We start from the raw sequence: 20,066 nt of genomic DNA, 5'->3' as shown, positions 1-20,066 counted from the left end.
ATGATAAATTCGCTTTGTGTCCTTGACAAGGACAAGACTCAGTGCAGTTCGCTCTGTGTCCTTGGCAGGGATAAGACGTATAATGTAGATTTCGCTCTTTGACCATTCTAAGGACAAGCTCCAAATGATCAAGTTTTCTCTATGACATATTCAAGTTCACTCTACCATCAGCAAGTAAGCAGTTGATTTCGTCCAATGTCCTTTGGAAGGACATGACCTATATAGCATTTATTGCTCTAAGACCTCCCTAAGGACAAGCTTCAAAAGGTGAATTCGCTCTATGACCTTGGTAAGGACAAGCTTTAAAACATAATTCGCTCTCTGTCCCTTGGAAGGACATGCCATATGTCAAAAATTCGCTTCATGCTCTCTCCAAAGAGGTCTAAAAGATTCATTCGTTCCAAGTTGATGCAAGATGCATGATTAAGTGAAGAAGCTCGTTCAATGTCCTTGATGGAATTTCGCTCATGTCCTTGATGAGGTCAAGATCCAAAGCATAATTCGCTCATCGTCCTTTGGAAGGACAAGGTCAAGGTATGAGAAACTCGCTCTATGTCCTTTCTAAGGAGAGGACCTGTCAAATTTCAGTTGGCAGTTCACCTTAGGGTCTTTACAAAGACATGACTTGAAACTCTTTTACCTCATCAATTTGAAAGCATCATCAATTCGGCCCTTAAGAACATCTATAGAGGAAATTTGCTTTGTGACCTTCAGAAGGACAATACCTAAAACAAAATTTCGCTCTAGGACCTGAGCAAGGACATGAAACAAATTCTCTCCAGGACCTTAGGAAGGACATGGAACAAGTTCTCTCTAGGACCTTAGGAAGGACATGACCTATGATGAAAATTCGCTTTGTGTCCTTCGAAAGGTACGCACATGTTTCGGACCAAACTCGCTCTAAAACTTCTCTAAGGACATGACTTTGGAAATCTTCTTTCATTTGGTTGGTTTTGAGTTCAAGTTTTCCAATCTTTCCACATAAAAGCACCATCAATTCAACCCTTAAAAACACCTATGGAGGAAATTCGCTCTAGGACCTTGGCAAGGACATGCCCTTAGTGAAATTTCGCTCTAAGACCTTTGCAAGGTACAGGAGTCTATGTTCTTAGCAAGGTATGAGGTCTAGGTACTTGGGCAAATTTCGCTCCAGCGAGGGAGCAAGGTAAGCATCCTTAGGAAAGATTCTTGACTTAGTCCTTTCACCTGACTTTGCCCAGTTTGTTCAATCTTAAATCATTTTTGCAACACTTGATGTCCTACTTCACTCCACTCAGGAGACCAACCTGACATGATGACTCTCTAGCTTCTTGAGAAACTCTATTCCTTCAATGCAAAGATTAATAGCAAAGACTCTAAGACAACCTAGAAAGCAAAAAGTGGTGGGTCCCCATTTGCAATGGGGCGATGTGTGAATACCTCACAACAGTTCTCTTATGAGGATTGATGTTCCTTTTGAAAATGATTGCTTGATGCCCTTTTGCAGATCAGACTGTCTTATATTTCAGATCCTTCTCATGATCCCTTCTTCCTGTATGTAGATTATGTGTATTTTAATTTCTGATCTGATTCACCTTCTGCTGTTTCTGCTTTAGTTCATCTGCTCTCAATTAAATTAATTCTCCTTGCTTACCCCCCTTTTCAACCCCTCGTTATCTCCTATATATACCTTTGAAGGGATGCGATCCTTCACCAAATGTTGGCCTTCTTTAAATTAATGGGTGCTATGTAAAGGTGACCATTGATATCTTAATCTAGTTGGACCTTATTCAAATAACAATTATTATTTTATTTTTCTTATCTCTTGGTCGGCCAAATGTAGTTCCCTTTACTTTAGGTTAGCCCATTTCCTTTGCAATTATATTTTATTTTTATTTTGTCACCCTTTGCTTCAGTTCGGCCCTGCTCACCTGAGTTTTGTGGCTGTGACCCTATTTAATTGGTTGCAATTCCACTTATTGACAGGGACATTACAGTCTGCCCTTCCCAAGATTGCTTGTCCTCAAGTAATGACAGTTTTAATCTTGTTGACCAAATCGTTTGCAATGTGAAGGTTACAAACCATATAAGATAATTAGCCTCCATAACCCTGGTATTACTTTAAGCTGCAAATCTTAACTATATATGTTTTTATTTTTAATGCGAATTCGAGTTATAACCAATTTGGGAAATGGGCAAAGTTTGTAAATTAAGACGATTTTTTTCCACATATTAAGATGAGGATTAGAGGCATGACACCTATCTATGCAATGCTCTTAGTCAAGTAGGTTTAGTCCACAGGCTGGCAGGATTAAGGCTCTGATACCAATTGTAATGTCCCCTTTTGGGATATACTCAAATCTTGCCCTAAAAGTCACAAGTTCAATTAAAATAATAAGTGTAATATAGTTATAATTATAACTTTACCAATTAAATGCCTTTTAACAAGATAAATTCTGATTTCAGACCTGCAATCATACCAGTCAATATTGTATATGTCATAAATCCAATTATTTCTATTAGGGTTAGTAATCACACATATGAGTACAAATAGGTATAATCATCATAATTCATTAGATAAGCCATGTTACATCTATACTCATTTTTAGTATTCAATCACAATAGGTTGAATGAGGGAGCATGATAGGTTGGCTCGAAGCAATCCTCACACTAAGCCCAAGAGCGGACACTCGCCCTCTTGGCCCCAAGTAGTAAGCACATTGGGCATCTAGCATGGGGTTGCCTACCTAGTGGGGTGCTTGAATCTACCCTCCTTGTTCATGTCTCCTTATTCATCCTCTTATGACTGTAATTTTTCCAACAATCAACCATCGTAGAGGTTGGAAAGGAAATCAAAATAGGGTGCCGAGAAATCCTCCTATCTAAGCCCAATAGTGGACACTCACCCTCTTGGCCCCAAGTGGCAAGCACGTTGGATATCCATCATGGTGTGGTCTACTTAGATGTTGATCTCGTATATGCTCCCCTCTCTTGCATTTTCTTCTCCTCCACATGATTGCTTGCCGGGTTATAGATAGATTAATGATTTAGAATATGCATTTCACATTATCACACAACAGTTATTGATTCCACTATTTTATACTAATATAATTGTAGAACATAAGATTATTGCAGATTATATACCTTCGGTCTGCTATTGCAATTTAGACTAATGACTGGATGCTGTTTCCTTTTTTGGATGCTGATCACTGCTCTCTTGGATGAGTGCTATTGCTCAATGGTTCGATCTATCTATTGGATTGCTGGATAGTGTTTGTTCTCTTATGAGAATCGATGTTCCTTTTGAAAATGATTGCTTGATGCCCTTTTGCAGATCAGACTGTCTTATATTTCAGAATCTTTTCATGATCCCTTCTTCCTGTATGCAGATTATGTGTATCCTAATTTCTGATCTGATTTGCCTTCTGCTATTTCTGCTTTAGTTCATCTGCTCTCTATTAAATTAATTCTCCTTGCTTACTCCCCTTTACAACTCCTCCTTATCTCCTATATATACCTTTCAAGGGATGTGATCCTTCACCAAAAGTTGGCCTTCTTTAAATTAATGGGAAATAACAAGTATTATTTTATTTTTCTTATCTCATGGTCGGCCAAATTTAGTTCCCTTTACTTCAGGTCGGCCCATTTCCTATGCAATTATATTTTATTTTTATTGTCACTCTAAGACTATTTTAATTTAATCATTCTAAGACTTTCCAGACTCATCTTTTGAATCATATTTTTTCTTTTTCTCATCTTTGTAGTCTCTTTTGAAATGCCCAAGCTTGCTATAGGTCCAACACTTGATTTGGTCATCTTAGGTGATTTAGATCTCCTATGAAACTTGGATCTCCTATGATATTTTGATCTAGACTTATCAACCCTTTAGTTCTTCCTCTTGCCTTTTGCTGTTGATCTTTCACAAACAACTAGGGCCTTCTTAGCCAAATCAAAAGTTTTTCTTCACATCTCCTCCAAAAGTAATGATGCAACTACCTCATCCATCTTGAGTGTAGAGGTAGTAGTCTTGATTGCCATCGCCAAATGATCCTATGCGTTTGGCAAAGAACATAGTAAAGTCATGCAATGATCCCCCTTCTCCATCTTCACTCCAACATAATGCATCTTCATGTAAAATTTAAGAACACAGAGTCTCTTTATGTACATTTAGCATCTTCATATATGTTTGCCATGAAAAATATTTCTACCTAGTTTTTATTAGAAAACAATTCCTCTATTGAATAGACTTTGGAAATATCATTTCTCTTGACATCGAATTTGCCAAACAAAACCTGATGAGGCCCTTCATTTTTTGTCCAATATGTCCTAGTCTTCTTGTTTCATTGCAATTGGTTTCGATCTAGATATTGCAATCCATAGATCTCTATCGATGAGTATATCCTTAATCTCGAGCTTCGAAAGCTCAAAATTAGTTCCTATGAACTTCTCCATCTTTATCTTTGTTATTGTCATTTTGCTTGCAACAAGATCTTCTTTTGAGGTGATTAGGCTTTGTTACCGAATGAAAGGAAGCAAAGGTATGGAATACACTTCCGACACTGATTTAGGAGAGGAGGTATGTGCAAAAAATTAAATTAATCTCATATAGTTACAAGGAAATAAACACAAAAGATAAAATACCATTACACAATGATTTACATAAGGAAAACCCTTTCTAAAGAAAAATTCCACATTCTAAAGCAACTCAATGTATTATTAAGTAATTAATGGTTACAATACACTTGTAGAATCTAACCATTTTATAGCAGTATCAACACAAAGAAATTTGGAGTAATTTTAACATCATAATAGTACCTACAAAATTCACTATGTTTTCTCTAACTCAATTGAGCACTCAATAAATATAGGAGAAACAATACATCAAATTGTAGACATAAAATTAATTAAATTAATATTTAATTAATTATCCCATGTCGCATAAATAATTAAATTAATTATGTTAGCCCTTTAGTACCTCTAAGTTAATTGAATCATATTTAGTTAATTCCCCCTTCATTCTCCTAAAGTTTGATAAATCAAACTCAGCCTTAGGGAATATTCCAATTTTATCCCCAATCCTAATTAGCTAAATTAATCTTTGATCAGTTAGGCTAATTTAGTGATTCATACAAACCCACAGCTTAATCCTCTCATTAAACTAATTAACCCAAATCCTAATCACCGTTAGTATTTATTCAAATCTAAAATACTACACACCTACCCAAGTCATCTCACCCATCCACATCATCTTTGACCAAGGGGTGCTCACACATGTGTGAGAATTGCTCTTCCCCATGGAGCCACCCTACACTTTCCCCTTTTGGCCCGTATGTCATATCCCCCCTTTTCATAGCCCTTACACCTTTGCCACAAGTGTTTCCACTTGTCAACTTCATGAACTTCCCAAGGTTGCTCACTCATGTGTGAGCACACCTTACCCTTTTCCCTAGGATAGTTGGACTTCCCAAAGTTTTCTCACACATGTGTGAGCACAATTTCCCCTTTTCCCTATGACAGTTGTTCTTCCCAAGATGTGCTCACACATGTGTGAGCACACCTTTCTATATCCTTTAATCTCAGCCATTGATCAACTTTTGATCTTGACTGTTGGTTTCTAGGCTCCCAACTCTATAAATTGAGCCCTTCACTCATATCAAATCATCCACTTTTCATCATAATCTTATGCTGCCCTTTTGGTTGCATATCCTCTTATCATTGCACTATCATATTGCCATTTTGATTCCAAATCCATGTCCACATCCACTCATCCATACTATGTTGTTATGCTAGTTTGAGAGCAGTCCACACTTAACTCCACCTATCTCTCCTACTCTCCATTTGTCAACCTCGAAGCAACGCAGTTCGTGGAGAGGAGGACAAGGAAGAATCAAGTTGCATAGGAGCGTTATAAGGGAAGTGCATTTCATGTATTTTCCTACTTTCCGTATATGCTAACATTCTTCTTTGATATTGCTTTAAAATGGTTTTGATTTACGTTGATGATTAATCCTTACTGCTAACCATTTTTATGGCTTTACAGAAACCATTAAACATTAATTAAGAAACCATGAGCTAAAACTGCCACAAAATATGGCACCCAAATCCCTAATAAAGAATACAACACCTAAATCCCAATATGAGTCCGTAGGTGAAAATAGCATATTCCTTCCACCTGCTATAAGCTCATTATAAACTACTCATCAACTTGTATTCCATTTTGGCTCCATTATCTCCATTCAAAAATATTTTATGACGTGTCATAATATGCATGATAAGGTGGTCAACAAGTATAGCTCCTTATAACTGTCATATGTGTCATAGATGGTCTTACATTTTCGATATGGGAGATCCAACTTCCATGGGCCATAACTATTGATCCAAGGAGCCGATTGAGCCTGTTTTTTTCCATCTGTTGATCTTGACGAGGTCCATGATGCTGTAACTAACTTGCTCCAGCTACGGCATTTTGACATTTTTTTGAGGCTAAAGCATCCTCTAAGACTTGTACGTTGCATTGTTATGTTTTATTATCTGAAAATTGTATTTTTCCTTTCTAAACATTAGGATGCAAGGTTGAGACACCTTTTCTAATGATACGTAGGTATAAGATCAGTCAAAATTGTGATGTCAAGGAGAGATCAATAAATGGCTAGAGAAAGAGTCAAATATATATAAATAAGTATTATCATCATCATGATCCCATAAATATGTCAGGAATCTCCAATATGTGGGATGAGATGGACTGGTCAGCATCTAATCAGATACACTAAAGGTGCTCAATGGGGAAAGCATCATAATTAGATACCCGAAATGAGGAGATTTTCTTTAAACAAAGAGATTATGTTTCCCTTTAAATCTCTAGAGGTAAGCTGTAAGACCTGCAGGATATATCATATAATGTATTGGATACCATGCTATGATACCTATTGGTAAAATATGCAAGCAACTAGAAACACAAACTCATCTATGTCTGCTCAAGTTGTCTAGAAAATTTTAGCAGTTGAAACTTCTCATATTGGTTAGAGAAGCTTGTCTGGAAAAATGTGATATCTTAAATCAGAAATGGTGTAACCAAAATGGTCTATTAGGAAGCAATATTATTGGTACCCTAAATCTATGGTGTAGTAGCTATTTCATCTTGCTACAGGCTTAAATGTGCTGTTTTGTCCATATATTTTGCTAGCATATATCCTCAAAATCAGTTTTTGTGTGTACAACAATTTCAGTTTGAAAGGCAAAATTGGAAAATCAAGAAAAGAATAGGTCTGCAGGATTAGAGGATGTTGATTGAAGCATTGGAATTTTTTTTATATAATCTATAATTGATTTTGTTGAATTACTTTTTTCTGTTGTCTCCATGCTTTTAAATAGTTGTCTTTGCATAAATAATTGTTCAACGATTTATCGAATGGTATCTTGTAGGTGGGGACAAGTTTTTATACTAGATTCTCTTTCAAAGTACAAGGCAAGTGATGCTCGTGATGCGGAAAACATAGTTGAACGTGTAACTCCTCGTCTTCAACATGCAAATTGTGCAGTTGTACTTTCAGCTGTGAAGGTAACAATCTTGTCCTTGAATTAGCATCTCATTGTTGCAATTAATTTACAGTGCTTCTCATTTGAAGTTCTTGGTGTCTACGATGTTTATTTGGTTCTAAATTTCTGATACCATATTAGTGAACCATGGCAGTTTATATAGAGAAACAAAAATTATGGTATTGAAACAACAGTGAGCCACAGCAGTTTGGTTCACAAAGGTTGATGTTATCTGGTGGCATAAGTGTCAAAATTTCATATCATCCATTGCCATATTCAGATTATGATACAATGTTTTTACTGAACTTGGTTTAGCATAAAATATGGCAAATTTCATGGAAATAAGATCAGATTGATTAGATTTTTAATGTCCTTTATGTCAAATTGATCTGTAAGACCTATCAATGCTATTTATTTTTTGCAAAGATTATTTGTATAGATGTTCAGTTTTATTTCAAACTCTAAGGATATCCAGTTTTAAAATATCTTTTTTAGCTTTGTTTATTGATATGCAAGTTGCAACTGAAGCCTAGTTATCATCTGGTTCTATGATTAAGAATCCTAATCTTCTATTTTCAATAACAGCCTCGACTGTTTTGATGGAGTGTAGCTTAATTTTGTAGTATGAATGACCAACACATATTTGATCCATTGCAGGTTATTCTGCAGCAAATGGAGCTCATCACTAGCACTGATGTGGTTAGAAACTTGTGTAAGAAAATGGCTCCTCCATTAGTTACTCTTTTGTCAGCAGAGCCTGAGATACAGTATGTTGCATTGCGGAACATAAACCTTATTGTGCAGCGCCGACCTACTATACTTGCACACGAGATTAAGGTGCACAGGCTCACTGATTTTAGTTACTTATTACCAGAAGGGATATTATTTCTCTGTCTTTTCTTGCTTCTTGCTTTACTAATATGAAGGGCAGTTTGGACCTCGTTATATTAGAAAGTTTTTAATGCAAATTGCGCAACTGGGCCTTGTCTGCAGGTGTTTTTTTGCAAGTACAACGATCCAATTTATGTGAAGATGGAAAAGTTAGAAATTATGATAAAGCTTGCATCTGATCGTAACATTGACCAGGTGAAGAAGTCATGTTCTTATTGCAATGTGATCCATGATCTCACTTACTATAAATTATATATGGATGCAGAGAAATTGTCTTCTTTGCTTTTAAGAGAAAAATGAATATTGTTTTGTGAAATATTTTGCAAATTTATATCGTGTTTTTTGTAGCCTGTCTTTTACAGTGTTCCACCGGCATTGGGGATGGGGGGACGGGTTTCCGGGACGGGGGGGCCAAGTGCCTAAGTTTGGGGAAGGCAGGGGGACAGTGACGGGGTGGTGGTGCTGATATAGTTATACATATACATATAGTACTTGAAAAACTAGTTTTGAAAAGATGTATGACAGTATACTATTATAAGAATTACATTTCAAATGAAACTATATGAAATTTGAAATACTAAATCTAAATACCAAGATTTCTTCAATGCTAATTATGTTATATGGAGCCTAATCAGACTCAGAGGCTAAATTCCCTACTTCTATCGGCACGGTTTCCCCCTATATTTTTTGATGGGGGTTTGGGGGCAGCACCCCCAAGTTGGGGTCAAGTAATACTTTTATTATATTATAAAGGCGTTGGGTGTTATTTTTCTATTGGCCCATGTCCAATTAGGGTTACCCCTTAACCCCAAAAAAAGTCAATTTTTTAAATTTTAATTTTAAATATTGCATATACATGGGGGCGATGGGAGACGTCTGGGCGTCTCCCCGTCCCTCGAGAGATGTCTGCACGTCTCTCGAAGGACGGGGAGATGCCTAGATGTCTCCACGTCGCCTTGGGAGATGCGGAGACGTCTCCCCATCTCCGGTGGTGCTTGGGTGGCGGTGGCGGGACGGCAGGGGACGTCGTGTCCCCGTCCCCCCGTCTCCGAGATGCGGCCAAAAAGGGGGGGGGGACGCGTCCTCTTGGAACACTGGTCTTTTATCAAAACCAAAGACTAGAAGATTGAGTATGATGCATTATATTCCATGGGAGAAAAGTTCCATTAATATATCATATACAGCTTCCCCTGAAAGCATTCTGATTCTCTAACAAGCAATCTGTCATTATAGTTGCAGGGGGCTAAAAGTTTCGATTAATAACTACTGAATACACTAGTAGAAAATTTCACAGGACAGAGTATAAGCCTCTGTTTTTGCACGCCTGCCTTGCCAAAAGAGCTATTTACAATTTGGAAAACTCAAAAACAGTTTCAGTTATGTGCAAATGAATAGAATCACATTCATAGGCAATGTTACATGTTGAGTGGCATAGTACTTTCAATATGGGTGAGGAAAACTTCCCAAGACAATCTATTTGGTGCAGACAGATGATGTGAGCCCATTTAGATAGGTGATCGCCTAATATGTGCCATTTCCCTAGTTGAGATGACGAATAGATATAACTGCCCTAAGACTATAAGAATCGGCTTATGCCGGTTATTCTGTATTTCTGTTAAATTGAAGACAAAGGATCTTCACATTATGTGGCAGTCATTTCCTGCATTTATAATAAGTTTGCCATTGAAGTCTAAATAGAAAGTAATGCTCATAATTTTTCTGAGGAAGACCTGAAACATTCTTATCACAGAGAACTCATACACAAGATAAGAAAAGAAGTCTTGCACACATGGAGATTACAAAATATTTAGACAACAATGACAAAATTGATAACTATCGTTTATGTTTTAACACTCAATACAACAGATGGACCATGTTTATGTGCCTCCACAACTAACATGAAGAACAAGGAAACCAATAAAATTAATGAAAAACAAATCTATGCCATTCATATGAAAGGAAAAAGAGAGTTTTTTTAACGGGAAAATCATAAAACAGACTCCAGGTATGCTATTCACAGTATGCAAAAAGAGATTATTTTGTATTTGAAGGGCAAATCAGAAAAGGGACTACAGAACCCTGTTCATAGTTTGAAAGAATTGAATAAAAAACTCTACAACTATAGGAAGACAGGCTTAGAAGTTAGAATTGTAGTTAAACGAGTTTATAATGGGAGATAAGCATAGCATTGAAAATCCAGATTACAGAAAGGATAAGCACTTAATTGAAACTATAAGATTGTTATTTCTATTCTGCCTCACAATATTGAATATTCAGGTAAATTGGATTCTGCATAGAATTTACAAAAGACAATCTTCTATCAGTTGTTGAGTGGTCCCTTTAGACCCAAAGTGGAGAAACAAACAGGCTATACGAAAGAATTAAGCGGAGGTCTAGTCACCAAGTATCCTATGCTTTTCTTCACTCTAATTGCTCAGAAATTATCTTGCAAGTTCACCAGTAAATCGTGCCAGAATCTCTCTGCCACATCTTCAGATTACATGATAAATTGAAATCTTATAAAAGAGCAATAGGGAGCAAATCTGGGGTCTCCTTGACTAATATGAGAATTGAAGCTTCATGGGAGTAAATCATAACGCTCCCCAAAGCCCCAGCCTTCAGAGAAACAGAAAAGATTGGGAGTGTGGAACAAATTTGAATTCCAGTACCACACATCCCAACAAAAATTGGATTAGAGCTTCTGTTCCAAAATTACACAGCCACTGCTGAACAGTATTGAAAAATAGAGAGTTAAACTAAATACTTGAACAACAGTTAAACCAAGCTTCCATGATTAGTCAAGATAGAAATTCACAAAGACTATTTCTTCTAATCTGATTTAAAATAGGCAGCTTCAAAACAGAGTTCAGTGAGGAGCTTCAGTTGAGGAAGAGGCCACTGGTGTATTAACTCCAAGTTTCTGTCATCTTGAACATCATGCTGGAAAGAGCAATGAAGACCATGTGCCCTGAGAATAGACACCATCCAATGAATCAAGAGTCCCAAAGAAAATCAGAGGAGTCTTAAATGAAATTTGCTTCATTAAAAACTCCTAATAAAATGCTGAAATTTGGACTTAGAAAGCAGGTGCTAGAAATGAACTAAATCAGTAAAATTGTATGCTAATATTAAAACTGGAGGAATTTCTTTTTACTAGAACCCAGAAGCAAGGATAGCAGCCATAGTTAATTTATGGATGGCAGTAGGAGCAATATCCAGCCAGATGAGATGAGTCAGAGAAAACTTGTATCCTTCATATTCCTGCTACCAGAACTCTGTAAGGATATAAGAAGCTAAGTCTATTATTATTGTCGAAAGCATAGGATGGCACATTGTAAAAATAGTTTCAGTGAAGGATCTCAATTCTATTTAATTATAGTAATCCTATCTTGTACGTTTGGTAAACATGCAAAGTGAGAGCATATCATAGATCTGCATTCAATGGCAGAATTTAAAAATCCAAGTTAGAATATATAGCTTAGTGAGAGGAAGAGTTATGGAAGATTATTAGGCTGGTGAAATCTTCCACATAACCTAAGGTAAGCCTTTTTTTCTTTCTAAATCCTGTAGACGACCTTTGTTTATTGCCACAGGTGCTTGCAGCCTCTTTCTATTTTACATTTCAATAATTATTCTTTTTGCATTCATCCTGTCATGAGCATTTAATTGCTAGTGTAACTATGCAATTTTGCAACAAAAAATGTTATTAGGAAATCAAAACTATTTTTCAATTGATGGCAATTTTAGTATCCCCCTCTTTTCAAATATCAAATTGGCCAAATACATATGAGAAAATGAAAGGCCCAGTAAGTATCTGATTCTGTAGTGGTCTAGTGAATAATTCAAGAGTACTCAACAGTTGGACGATGCCCTGGAGTATGCCTTGCCTCAGAGATGGAATGACATGAATTTCCTATGGGAAATATTTTCATCTGGATTTTTTCCCTTTATTTCTGAATTTTGGTTGTCATAGGCAGAAATGATGTTCCGAGTAAAAATTGATATCTAATTGTGCCAATTGTTGATGGTCCTATTTGCATGGTACACATGGTGATATATGATCTTGAATATGTGCCTACTTTGTATTTTTTTAGAAATGTATGATGAGTAACATAGTATGCAATCAGCTAACATTTCTTAATTTGTTCAGGTATTATTGGAGTTCAAAGAATATGCAACTGAAGTAGATGTTGATTTTGTTAGAAAAGCTGTACGTGCCATTGGACGTTGTGCCATCAAATTGGAAAGGGCTGCTGAACGCTGCATAAGTGTATTGCTTGAATTGATAAAGATCAAAGTTAACTATGTTGTGCAAGAAGCCATCATAGTTATCAAGGATATTTTTAGACGTTATCCTAATACGTGAGTGGAGGGAGCATAAGTGCCTTCTTATTTTATGTTTGTCTTCCATTCAGGTCCTACTTTGTATGGATACCTTGGTATTTGGTTCTGATCCGCTTCTTATCCAATGAACAGTTATGAATCAATCATAGCAACTCTTTGCGAGAGCTTGGATACTCTGGATGAACCCGAAGCGAAGGTCCTTAATATCATATAGTATATTTTAAGTTTACTAATTAAAGAAAATATTAATGGTTATATCATTGTATTTGGTCCTTTGTCATGGATGCCTTACTAAATCAACAAGTGCTGGAAGCTAATTTAAACCTATTTTGCTTGGTGCAGGCATCTATGATTTGGATAATTGGTGAATATGCAGAAAGAATTGACAATGCCGATGAACTACTAGAGAGCTTTCTGGAGACCTTTCCTGAAGAGCCGGCTCAAGTGCAGTTGCAGTTACTCACTGCAACTGTCAAATTGTTCCTTAAGAAGCCTACTGAAGGGCCTCAACAAATGATTCAGGTTTTTATTTTGATCCCAAACCACTTTAGACCATTTGTCCTTTCACATTATCTGGTTATTTGTCTAATTACTTTCGTTGACCAAATATGAAATATCTTCATGTACTATAATCTGTAGACTAGCATGGATATTCAGTTGAATAGACATCGCAAACCACTCCTTACTTAGTGTTGTTTGAACTTCTATGGCCAACTAAACAACAAAATTATTTGAATTAGTTTTTTCTGCCTCTTTAACAGCTGTAAGCTACTTCATTCACACACTATGCAACCGTTCACTTTAACAAAATATGCCAAATACATTGTATGCTGCAATAGGATGTCATATTTTGTTTGTTTGGAGTCAACTGAATGCTTCTTCCTACCTCTTGAGAGCAATTATGAAACCTTTTCTAGTTGATGTTTACTGAATTACGTGTATTCTTTGTGGAAATTTGAATTATGAGCTTGTCAGAGTTGAAAATCTAATGGAACTTTTGAAGACACTCACAAATGAGAGAGAACACAGAATTGATCCTGGAAAAACCTGAAATGGGAGAAAATTCCAGCAAAGAGAAGACTAGCTTTTTCTGACCTACTATGAGCTTGCAACTGTAGAAGGTTGCTCCATTCATGAGGTCCAGCAAGAATGCTAATCAAAATTCTAACCCCTGCAAACTCCCTCTGAAATTCAGTGGAGAAGCGTTTGTCCTATTGCACCCTCAACTTGTTGGTCCAAACTCCCAAAATGTTATCTTTGGCACTGATGGCTGTGAAGAATGGCCAATAGACATCTCTAACATCTTCTTGGGAAATAACATGCACATAATACATGTTTTGGGCTGGAGTTGAACTCTCGAACTCTGAATATTTGCCTGTTGCTTCCTCTTTTTGCATGTTAAATCTGGATGAAGTCATCCCTTCTGTCAGACCATCAATTTTGAAGCCACCTGATGACAGAAATGAAACCAACTCATCATTGCTCATTTTGTTCATCATCTTCCAAAAGACAATAACTTTTGCTTATAGATTCAAAAAGCATTCTGTTTTTTTGAGTACGCATAATCTTTTTGAGAGGGACTTGAATATTTAAAAGTATTCAACTTTGGATGCCACCAAAATACTTAAATAATTTGAATTTCAGGTCAAATCATGTCCAACCACTCCAAAACAGTCACTGAACTGAAACACATGATCTTGGTGATGGACCAGATCCATTTCCAGATCATATTAATGTCCAAAGACTTGAATGTATACCTAAACATTACCCTTTATTTTATGTTTTTAGTCAGCTTTCTTCATCAGTGAGCTCTCTGGCGTATGTTTCTTTTCTACTGATCAGCAGTGAGGCTTAAAAGCTGTAATGTAATTTGTTGGATGTAAACTATGAAGACTTTAATTGTAGATTCCTACTGCTATTACACTACTTGATGTAAAATGCAATGTGATACAATGATTTGAGTCACCTTATGCAATTGATATATTACTTAGTTTTGCATTTCAGTGGTGTTAGGTCAGAACTGAAAAATGATATGTAAGATTTCTGACAAGTCCGTGTGTACAATTAAACTACAGTATATTACAGAGCTTTCCCAATGATTTCTACAATGTCCTGAATGAGCATCCATGTGTTCTTTTCTGCCAAACATAGGCTATATCAAGTATACCTAAATATAAGTCAGGTATCATTGTGTAGTAGGAATCACTGCCAAACTCTCAATTTGGAAACCAGCTTTCATGTTTGCATCACGTATGCTGTATGCATATGGATCATTATTGGATGTTCAAGTTAAAGTTGTCCTGCCATATTTTCTAGAGCTATTGACTATGATGATGTGATATACCACCCATTGTGTTTTGTTCCGTCATTGAAGGACTAAGCAGAATACATTTTGAGCAATATCTTTCTAAAGGTTGGAAGAGAGGTGAAATCATGTGATGCTGTGAATAATCCCACATATAGTAATAGAACTAGTCTTCATGGTATATACTCCATAAAGTGGGTTTTTACCCGTGTAGATTGGTCTTCTGAAGATGGATTCTCAATATAGCCTAATGTTGCTTGGAGTCTGGACAACCTCTGAGCTATGGAGATTTGATTATAGCTTTTCTCCTTTTAGGGATCATGAAATGGTTCTAAACAATTCTTTGATATCACTAACATAGGTAATTTACAACAGATATGGTGCAATCAAGTTTTCAACTGATCATTGGCTCTTCTTGATTGAGTATGGTCCTAAAAAAGTAATATTGCATGTTCCCAGGAATTTTAGAGCACGTATATAGAAGAACAACATATTTCTATGAGAATAATAGCAGAATGCAGGCCTTTGCATCTGGTAGGTATTACCAGACAGATTATCATAGTACATGTTACGATCACTAATGTTGCATTTGAGTTTTTTATAACATTGGCAAAATATTTGAAAAAATAGTAAGATTTTTGAAAGCATGGTAGTATTACAAAGTGATTTATCTGAATAGTTCATAATTTGAGTCAAGATTTTATAGCCATTTTCCCATAGCAGATCTCAAAAAGAAAGCTGTTGTCAATACCTTATGATTGATAATAAGACATGAAGTATTTGACCTCAGCCCAAAATCGATTGATTTTATCTTTGGCATACTCTGTCAGGTTGTACTTAACAATGCTACTCAGGAAACAGACAATCCAGATCTACGTGATCGTGCTTACATTTACTGGAGGCTTCTGTCAACTGATCCGGAGGTATTTAATCCAAATTGCATCATTTTCTAGAAGAATACTATTCTGTGTTAAAGTTGAACAATCTTACTTTAGTTTTATCTTTGAAACACAGGCAGCAAAAGATGTTGTTTTGGCTGAGAAGCCTGTTATCAGTGATGACTCAAATCAACTTGATCAATCACTTCTGGATGAGCTCCTTGCAAATATTGCTACACTTGCATCTGTATATCACAAGCCTCCTGATGCATTTGTCAGCCGTGTTAAACCAGTTATTCAGCGTCCAGAAGATGATGAAGAGTTTCCCAATGGGCTTGATTCAGGCCCTTCAGAACCATCTGCTCCTGCCACAGAATTCAATTCATCCTCTGCATCAGCCTCAAGTAATGTTCCCCAGGTTCCAGCAAAATCAGTACCCTCTGCAGCGCCTGTTCCGGATCTTCTTGGTGATCTGTTAGGTTTGGACAATGCACTTGTCCCTGTAGACCAGCCAGCAGCAGCTTCTGGGTGAGTAGTAGAATCAGCAACTTCCATTTCAAAAAATGATAAAATATTCTACTGCTTGCTTGTTAGAATGTGAATTTATGTACTATTACAAGATAATGAAATTCATTTGTTTTTTGGTTTACATTGTTTGATACAGGCCTTCATTGCCAATTTTACTTCCAGCATCAGCAGGTCAAGGCCTTGAGATTAGTGGGCAGCTTTTACGACGAGATGGCCAAATCTTTTATAGTTTGAAGTTTGAAAACAATACTTCAGCACCTTTGGATGGGTTCATGATACAATTTAATAAGAATATGTTTGGTCTTACTGCTGCGGGTCTCCTCCAGGTGCGACAAATGAATCCGGAGTTATTGCATCATTAGTTCTATGCAATGCAGCTACAACTAATTTAGTGGATGCTTATTGCAAAGCAGTTATTTTAAAAATAGATAGGTTTGTTTGAATGCATGGAAGGACATTGAAATTAAAAAGTTAATAATTATCTTCTGTGCTTTATTCATGGTCAACTAGGTGCCCCTAGTGCAGCCCGGCAGCTCAGCAAGCACTCTTTTGCCAATGGTATTGTTTCAAAACATTTCTCCTGGACCACCGAGTTCACTCTTGCAGGTGGCAGTAAAAAATAATCAACAGCCTGTGTGGTATTTTAATGATAATATTCCATTCCAAGTGTTCTTCACTGAGGATGGCAGGATAGAGCGTTCAGCATTTTTGGAGGTAATGATTATTCATATTGCACTAATATTCACTGTATTTTCCCATGTGATGCATGTTGATGTGATTTGTATTGGAAAGAAATTTTATATTTTGTTTTTGGGGATTCTATTTGTTATCATTTTGTTATATGCATAATATTTGAACATGTTTTGTGGTAAATTATACTCAAGAATTTGTATTGAACTTATTATAGGATATTGATCTTGGTAGGGTTTTGGATCTTGGTAGGGATGTTCCATTAAGTCTATAATGTACTGTAGCAGTAGTTTGGTCCATTTGTAAATTTTTTTGTTGAGTTAGAGAACATGTTTTTTTTTTGAATCATTTAGATTATTTTGTATTTCATGCAAGGTTTGGTTATTATTTCCATAATGCCATAAGGATAATATCCAAGATTCATAATCTTATTTGTTTTGCAGATGAATATGTGTGATTGGTAATCTTGGCTCCTCTTGATGTGTGAGTTTGTTATAGGGTATCTGACATAGGAAACTATGCTCAAATTAACACGATGTGGCACCGTTTCTAGTATAGGTCATGGACAGGATCTAATCATTGATGATGATAGTGCTGGTGAATTTGAAAACTGTTTTGAATGAGCCACTGACAAAACCTGGAATTGGATTTAAGGCCATAAATTGTGAAGAACAAAACAGAGTTGAGTCCAAACCGTTGATACATCAGTGAAAGTAAAAGTTTTAGCTTTGTTATTATTAGCAAAGGCTTTTTGGTTATAGATTATAACTTCAGCTAATTGATTTCATCTCCTCAGTCGCAATGTATGTAGTTAGCTTATGCAATCAAGTGTTAACTTTTTCTAGAGCCTCCTTGCTTACATTAAGTGAGCTAATTACAATCATGTTAACTGCCTTTAAACTACATTAGAGTATGTATCATATATTTGTAAATTCTTGAAATTGAACAATATTATGAAAATTGGAACCATAATTTTGCATGTTATTCATTGTGTGATTTATTTTGTGACTTTTTGTTTCATGCAGACATGGAAATCTCTTCCTGATTCACACGAGATTGTCAAGGACTTATCCAACAGTATAATAAGTAACATAGATGTTACAGTTGACAAACTTGCTGCATCAAATGTGTTTTTCATAGCAAAGCGTCCACTGAGGGATACCAATCAGGAGGCTCTCTACCTTTCTGCAAAACTTCCACACAATATTCCAATTCTAATTGAAATTACTGCCCATATTGGACAGCCAGGCGTAAAGTGTGCAATCAAGACTCCAAATCCAGAAATGGCTCCCCTTTTCTTTGAAGCTATTGAAGCTATTTTGAAGTAATATAATATGGTCACACATGGAATTAGTGAGTTGGTGGCTTTCATTTGTGAAGTTATAGAAGTGATTATAAATGGACAATTGATATTGAGCTATCTAGGTAGATGAGACATCTGAGGCTTCAGGTTTTCAACTTTTGGCTGATTGAGACTAAACCTATTTTAAGTGGATTCTGTACCATGCAGTTATCATTTTTGTATCATAAATTATGTAAAGTAGTTGCGATTCTTTCTTATGAGTATGCACAAAGGAAATATCTCACCCATCCTTCTCCCTGGTTTGTTGCTGATGCATTGAGAACTTTAGGCGGGTTCAAAACATTTTTTAAATGAAATTATTCAAATCTCTTTCCGTGTCTTGGAAATATTATTGTTATTGAGGGTTTTGTGTGTGTATTGTTGAAAATGTAATTCTGACTGTTTGGTTTAAAGCTGATTACTAGATTTTTGTAAGCATTTATGCTGGAAACCATCCAGACAAAATTGGTTTTTGATGATTGCAAAGAGAAAAATGTGATTGAGTGTGAAATCTTATGTAACTAACATGTAAATCAAGATATTTTTTGAGTTGGAGTTGTGTCAGTACTCGTTGAATCACACATTTCAAACGGAATATGCTATTTTTTCAAATTTTGCCATCTGAATAAATCATAAAGAAAAAGGATGCTCCTTTCTCGTAAGTTTCCGTCGATTAAATGCTAAAATTGTAGTTAATTAGTTTTCAGGTGTTTAGCACCAGTGCAAAAGGGTAAAATTACTGAATTATTAGTTCTCTATGATTTGCTTATGTCATAGTATCAGGTAGAGAATAAACTGTTATCATATTGCATCCGGAAAGTTGGTTACAACCTAACAATTTACTAATGATGACTGATAAAAGAATGTACCTTTGGCAATAAACTCGAAATGTCTATTTTTATGAGTAGAATCATCAAAAGACTCTTGCGAAGACAAATTCCAAAAGACTTCGAACTGGCACATGCATGCACTAATGTTAAACCAATCAGCATTCTTAAGACATGAAAAGCCTTGCTTATACAAATCTAGCCACAGGTGCAAAATTTAAAAAAATCCACTAGGGAATTTGCGTTTTTAAGGATATCTGTTTTTTTAAGGTGTCTATTTGTCCCTTTATTTAAAATTTTTTTTTGGGGGCATTTTTAGTGGCATGATTGAAATTATTTGGATAATGTGGGATGAATACTTTTCCATATGCTGGAGCTTAACCTGTGATTAAAATTACTGCAGGACTGTCAATTGCTTATTGGTTTTAATACATTTAGTGTCCGGAAATCACACAAATAGTATTGTTAATCCTCTCATGCCTTTTGGAACTTATTTTTGTTGTTGTACGAGCTCTGTTTCTAACTTCACAATGTGCTCTATCCATTCAATTATAAGTTTATAACAATTATTCCGTCTATACAGCAGAGAACCACGTCTCTTACCAAAGTAGTCATCTCCCAGTTTCAAAGTCAGTAGGTAGGACAATCTTCTACCATCCAGAAGACGCTTGACTGCATCTCTTCTTTGTAAATAAATTTTTGTGACCAGTGTATCTCAAATTTCACTGCGAATGGCCTACCAATTA

At 36.1% G+C, this 20,066-nt stretch overlaps 1 protein-coding gene across 1 annotated transcript in view; it reads left to right on the top strand.

Annotated features, from left to right (window-relative positions):
- The window catches only part of LOC131070618 (beta-adaptin-like protein B), a 56,808-nt gene extending 37,947 nt beyond the window's left edge, over positions 1-18,861 (top strand). The window contains exons 5-15 of the mRNA XM_058006194.2: positions 7,402-7,537; positions 8,173-8,352; positions 8,509-8,601; positions 12,557-12,768; positions 12,883-12,946; positions 13,093-13,272; positions 15,886-15,978; positions 16,070-16,461; positions 16,598-16,787; positions 16,972-17,175; positions 18,177-18,861. Of these exons, the coding sequence (XP_057862177.2) occupies positions 7,402-7,537; positions 8,173-8,352; positions 8,509-8,601; positions 12,557-12,768; positions 12,883-12,946; positions 13,093-13,272; positions 15,886-15,978; positions 16,070-16,461; positions 16,598-16,787; positions 16,972-17,175; positions 18,177-18,479 (2,047 nt within the window). The 3' untranslated portion in view covers positions 18,480-18,861. The remainder of the gene's footprint in view (positions 1-7,401; positions 7,538-8,172; positions 8,353-8,508; positions 8,602-12,556; positions 12,769-12,882; positions 12,947-13,092; positions 13,273-15,885; positions 15,979-16,069; positions 16,462-16,597; positions 16,788-16,971; positions 17,176-18,176) is intronic.
- Positions 18,862-20,066: the final 1,205 nt, after the last annotated feature.

The sequence above is a fragment of the Cryptomeria japonica genome, chromosome 1 (genome assembly GCF_030272615.1).
Source record: "Cryptomeria japonica chromosome 1, Sugi_1.0, whole genome shotgun sequence".
Lineage (NCBI taxonomy): Eukaryota > Viridiplantae > Streptophyta > Pinopsida > Cupressales > Cupressaceae > Cryptomeria > Cryptomeria japonica.
This window is presented reverse-complemented; position numbering and strand designations above follow the sequence as displayed.